Source organism: Eutrema salsugineum, unplaced genomic scaffold (assembly GCF_000478725.1).
Source record: "Eutrema salsugineum unplaced genomic scaffold, Eutsalg1_0 scaffold_3, whole genome shotgun sequence".
Lineage (NCBI taxonomy): Eukaryota > Viridiplantae > Streptophyta > Magnoliopsida > Brassicales > Brassicaceae > Eutrema > Eutrema salsugineum.
In genome coordinates, this window is record NW_006256756.1 from 11,523,381 (window position 1) to 11,529,283 (window position 5,903).

At 34.7% G+C, this 5,903-nt stretch overlaps 1 protein-coding gene across 1 annotated transcript; it reads right to left on the reverse strand.

Moving 5' to 3' along the window:
- Positions 1–3,294: 3,294 nt before the first annotated feature.
- Positions 3,295–5,699, reverse strand: LOC18014465 (arginase 1, mitochondrial). The gene is made up of 6 exons (XM_006397186.2): positions 5,405–5,699; positions 5,152–5,311; positions 4,482–4,615; positions 4,097–4,306; positions 3,905–4,015; positions 3,295–3,775 (listed from the first exon to the last, which is right to left on the reverse strand). Exons 1-6 carry the CDS (start codon positions 5,522–5,524, stop codon positions 3,515–3,517), a joined length of 996 nt encoding a protein of 331 aa, XP_006397249.1. The 5' UTR covers positions 5,525–5,699; the 3' UTR covers positions 3,295–3,514.
- Positions 5,700–5,903: the final 204 nt, after the last annotated feature.

The window sequence follows — 5,903 nt, forward strand, 5'->3', positions numbered from 1 at the left end:
AAAAATATACATTAAATGATCAGTGCTAATTAATTAGAACATATATAATATACACAATTATTATACATCTAATAGTATATATACAGGAGCAGACGAGAAGGTCTAATAAAAACAAGAGCTAGAATTAGACAAGAGATCTTAAAAATATAAATCAGAAATTGAAACCATATATTTGCAGAAGTAGATAGACAGGTGCAACAATAAAACGTTTTTCATAGTAATGTCATTAAATGAGGGATTGCATTACACTGTACCAGTTTTCGGGTGTCCTTAAATGGAGGTGGTGAAGGTTCCATTTAATGTCAAAGAGTCAGATCAAAATACAGTTGAAAGTGCAGTTGAATTGGAGAAGAATAAGTAGAAGGAAACGAAACTTTAATGCCCTAATATGGACGATCATAAAATTTTAGTTTTTGTTTAAAACAATTAGAATAACGTTTTTTTGTTTTTTTAACATTTCATTCAACTGATATAACTTCTAAATGGTTTCACAGATTGTATAAATTTGTGATCTCCTCACGAAAGTTTATGATATCTGTATCCTAAAAATCCGCTACTATCGTTATTCTTTATTATGGCGATAGAACATGACAACTCTGTCTTATTTTTTACAGTAGTGGTTATCAAAATTTTGTAAGGTTTGTTACTTGTGATTTTTTAAATGAACATTGATTTTTTTTAATTGTTACTTGTGATTGGTGAACACATTATATCTTCAGCATCTCAGGTTTTGACTCGCTACTAGATATATTGACAAAAGAACAAGATGTGTGTTTTGTTTTGCTTTTAGAGTTGATTTTTAATTTTTTTTTGGGTTTTATTGAGTCATATTTTTAAATTTATTTTTTGAATCAAATTATTTTTCTGAGTCAAATAATTGGGAATTATGACATTTTCTAGGAATAAGGGCTTTATTTTGGGATTCAATGACTTATACCAGAGTTTGTTCAGGACACAAAATTAGGAAGCTACTATGATTAGAATACCCTAAAAGTTTTAGGTTGCATATATTTTGATGGATCTGATATTGACTTTTTTTTATTCGACTACTAACTTGACTAAATTATCTCATTAAAGGTGTTAGATTAGGAAAACGAACCATATATTCATGATTTTTTTTATTATTATTTTTACCACTCTCCGTTAATTGTGAAGTAGCCAATTCATTTTTAGTTGGTACCCTTCCCTTACTTTATCTCGTGTAGAACTTCATACATTTTTTTTTAATTGTCGCAACATGTGCAAAAATGATAAGAAGAGAAAAATAGCAACACAGTATTATATTTACAGTAGATAGAGGCCTCCAAAACACTAGGTGGAGTGATACTGTTGGATTTGAGAACTTGGTATTTTCTCATGAGCAAAAAAAAAAAAACAGTTTTCCCTTTGAAGAAAAACGTAAAAAACAAAGAGAAAGGAAATGGTTGCTCATAGAAAGAGTCTCATGGGTCATGTCAAACAAAAGCTTGCAATACTATATTATGTACCATTCGAAGTGGAGACTATAATTGGACGGGAAAGCGGTCGATACGTGCTTCAATCGCACGAACTGGTACTATTTAGTGTCTGTATTTTTATAATGTGTTTATACATACCTGAACTCCGCAAAATAAAAAAATTCATGTTTGAACTGAAATTTTTTTGACCAAATCGTGCATAGACTTTTTATCCGTTAGTCAACCCCATCAAATTTTTAACGGAGACTGACTCATCTGCCACGTTGGAATGAGAACATTTACACCTAAGAATGCGATGTCGTTTTGCAAAATCCTGAAAAAAGAAAATTGTGTAAGGTCCAGAGAATCGAACCTACACCTTACACCACACAAACCAATCCCAGAAACCACCAGACCAATTGTACTTACTAGTAATCTATCAAACTCTTATAATTGGACGGGAAAGCGGTCGATACGTGCTTCAATCGCACGAACTGGTACTATTTAGTGTCTGTATTTTTATAATGTGTTTATACATACCTGAACTCCGCAAAATAAAAAAATTCATGTTTGAACTGAAATTTTTTTGACCAAATCGTGCATAGACTTTTTATCTGTTAGTCAACCCTATCAAATTTTTAACGGAGACTGACTCATCTGCCACGTTGGAATGAGAACATTTACACCCAGAAACCACCAGACCAATTGTACTTACTAGTAATCTATCGAACTCTTATAATATATATATATACAATTTATAAGCGTTTATTTAAAAAAAACTCAAACGTCGTCGTATTAGTTATTCATTGGCTTTTAGAAAATCCGATCCTAAATGCTGGAAACTAAGGAGTTTGTTTCCCTCGACTCGAAGGAGATTTCTTAGAGCGACGAGCTGTGGTTAATCTTGGGGCAAATTGTTTTATCGAGAAGAACTTGAAGGCAATTCCGAGTTTGGGTTTCGAAAATCAACTTCTGGGGTCTCAATTTCTCCTCTGTCTTCTTCTACACCCAAAAACCCTAATTTCCAGTTCTTCCCCTAATTTGAACACAGAGCTCGACGAAGAAGACCAGATTTTCTAAAAGTAATGAATAACTAATACGACGTCGTTTCTGTTTTTTTTTTTTTTAAATAAACGCTCATAAAATGTATATATATATTATAAAAGTTCGTTGAATTACCAATAAATGTATATATGCTTTGTTTGACAGGTGTTGTGCAGGGTTCGATTCCTCGCCAACATAATTTTTCTTCCAGTATTTTGAAAAACTACGTAGCATCTTTAGGTGTAAATATTCTCACTCCTGTTTCAAATTTTTTAGGGTATGAATTTTCTCATTTGCGATTTTTGCAGGAAATCAAGATTTTGGAAAAAAAATGAAATTTTGCAGTTTTAGCACATTTTTTTTTTATAAGAAATGATTTTTTAACTAAAAAATAATTTTTTAAGGATAATTATGAATATGTTATACTGAGGAATATTTTAGTCATTTAATTTTTGAGATGCTAGATTTGTACCCAGACTCTATATTTTTTATTTTTCAGCATCTCAAATATCTGTATTTTGAGCATTTGCATACAGATATTAGTTCTAAAGTGTCCATAGAACAACATTTAAGCATTTGCATCCAGATGGCGTCTGGATGAAAAAACGAACAGAGCCTATATTATGTACCATTTGAAGTGGAGACTATAATCGGACTTGTGGCTTATGGTCTTAAGTTACCATAGGGGTCACGCATTCAACTAGTCTTTCATGCTCTCTTTGTTTAACCATAGTAATAGTTGACTAAGAAGCTTTATTTTTCTTTGCTTGATGAAAATCAATAAAGCCCATAAAATCTCAAAAGAATTCTAACATGGCAAAAAAATTTAGACATTTAGGAAATGAGTTAGTCTTTCATTTACATTTTCTCCTGCGATGCATGACCATATATAGTGTAAGCATTCTTATTCATATCTATGACTGTTCTGTCTACGGGGCCAGACTTCTCAAGAACCTAAACCGAAATATTACAAACTTGAACAATGAAAACAAAGAAACATAGCAAAACCAGGAACTCCAACATACCATTCTGATTCATTTCGAGATTTTTGCGGCTAGTTCTCTAACAAGCTTAGCGGCCACCATTGCCGTCATGCCGTCAACAGTATCACGTTGCGGGTTGAACTCGACAACATCAGCCCCAACAACATCTCCCTGAAGGTTATGTAAGATGTTAAGTACGTCTCGGAAAGAGAGACCTCCTGGCTCAATGTGGGACACTCCTGGTGCAAATGCCGGATCAAGACAGTCCACATCGATCGAGATGTACACACCTTTCACTCCTTCCCCTAGTTTCTGTACAAACCCATTTAATGTATTACTTGCAATGTAACAAATGCACAAAACCTCTAATAAGGAGTCCATACAAAGTCCCCTGCTATAACACTGTTTGTTTTGTCTAAATTTAGGGAGAGAGAGAGATACCAGATTCTCCAAAATTTGGCGATCTCTTGAGAAGGTTCGCATCTCATACTGTTCTACTCCAAATCTCTTGCCCTGTTCCCGTCCTTCCTGGTTTATTGATCTGATCCCAACCTACGATAAAGTTTGAGTTCTCCTTAGGAATATCTTTCCCTGATATTGTAATGTATATAACAACAGAGAAATTGAACCAACCTGTAAAAGACGCCGAGCATAGCCACCTTCCATGATACGAGCAAAGGAAGATGCATGAGAGTACTTGTTGCCTTCAAAACAGTCATATATATCAGGATGTGCGTCGAGATGAAGAATGTCCACAGGTCCTCCAAGTTTCTCAGAAACCGCTCTAACAACCGGATAAGATATGGAATGGTCTCCACCTAATACCAGTGGACGTAATGGTTCCTGACACAATAAACATTTGGACTTTTAGCTGCTAAAAACCAACAAGACAGACTAAAAAAAAAGTCTTGATCTAAATCTCAAACACTAAGATGACACAAAGGCCTTCTCCACAGATTTGAGTAAACTCGAATAGGAAAGGTAGCATAACACTAGTGTTAATGGTATAATAGCTTACCTCTTCCATCACAAGCTTTACAGATTCGCTAATTACATTCATCAGCCTATCATCATCAACCCCACAATCTCTAATCTCTTGTACCGGAACATCTCCAACATCAGTTAGAACCCGTGCGTCCTTAAGCTCCTTCCCTGCAATATATTCCACAATCTAATCTCAACGAAAAACAAGCACACCCCACATAACTCGTAAAAATGGAAGATCGATGACTGTATAGCACATGGTGAGTGATCTGATAACAACAAACACCTCATGCTTCGACTAAAACTAAACCATCAACCAAAAAAATCCAACATTCATAATCTACAATCTAGAGTTCCAAACACAAGTTCAGAACACAGGACAGAGGCCCTAAACACAAGTTTGAATAGAAAACTGCAACGAAGTAGAGATACTGAAGTTCCAACATTCAGAATCTACAATCTAATAATCCAAACAAGTTCAGAACACATAACATAGGCCCTAACACAAGTTTGTATCGAAAATCGCAAACAAAGCAGAGAACTCAAGTTCCAACATTCAGAATTTACAACCTAATATTCCAAAAAAACGAGCTCAGAACACAGGACAAACCTCTTAACATAAGATACGAAAGTTTCCAACATTCCAAACAAAAGTTTCGTATCGAAAATCATCGCAAACGAAGCAGAGAAAAACTCGAGCGAACCTTCTTCAGTGGAGGAGTTTGTGCTACCACACCAAATAGCTTCTCTGATTCTTGGAGGAGCAAAAGCAGGACCTTGAAGGAAAGAAGAGTTGTGGCCAAGAGGTACACCAAGAAGAGATGCTGAAGCTTTGGCTCCTCCTATGAGACGCACTAACTCTCCCTACAAGAACCATATACACAAACAAACAGAAAGAAAAAAACATTAATAATGAACAAAAAAAAAAACTTTCATATTTTGAATAAAGTTGTATACTTTGAGTTTTGCCCTTTCACGAATGAGAGTTAACGAAGCATCAATGACACGACTCTGCCCTTTCTCGATCGAAGAAGCATAGGAGAAATATCGAATCCCTCTCTGCCAAATCTTCGACATATCTGAAATTCGTAGATCGAATAAACAATCTTTCAGAGATGAAAGATGGGCAAATCAAAGTGGGTAAGTGAGTTATGAATTCCTCTGAGAAATCTCTGTTCGTCTGCTGGGAATCAGTGACGAGTATGAAACTATCAAGGGGTCATTCTGATTTTATCTGTTCTCTTTTTTTTTTTTTTTTCCTTTTTTAGTTGCTAAAGTTTTTTTTATTCTTGGAGCGGTTTGAAGCAAAGTGTTTATGATATAAAACTTAAGAAAACTATCTACAGGGGAAATTTGGCGTGGTAATTCAAATTTTATGAAACTATCAAGGAAGGCAGACAAGCAAAACTTAAGAAAACAATTTATTCATGATCCCTAAACTGATTTTGAAAAACAT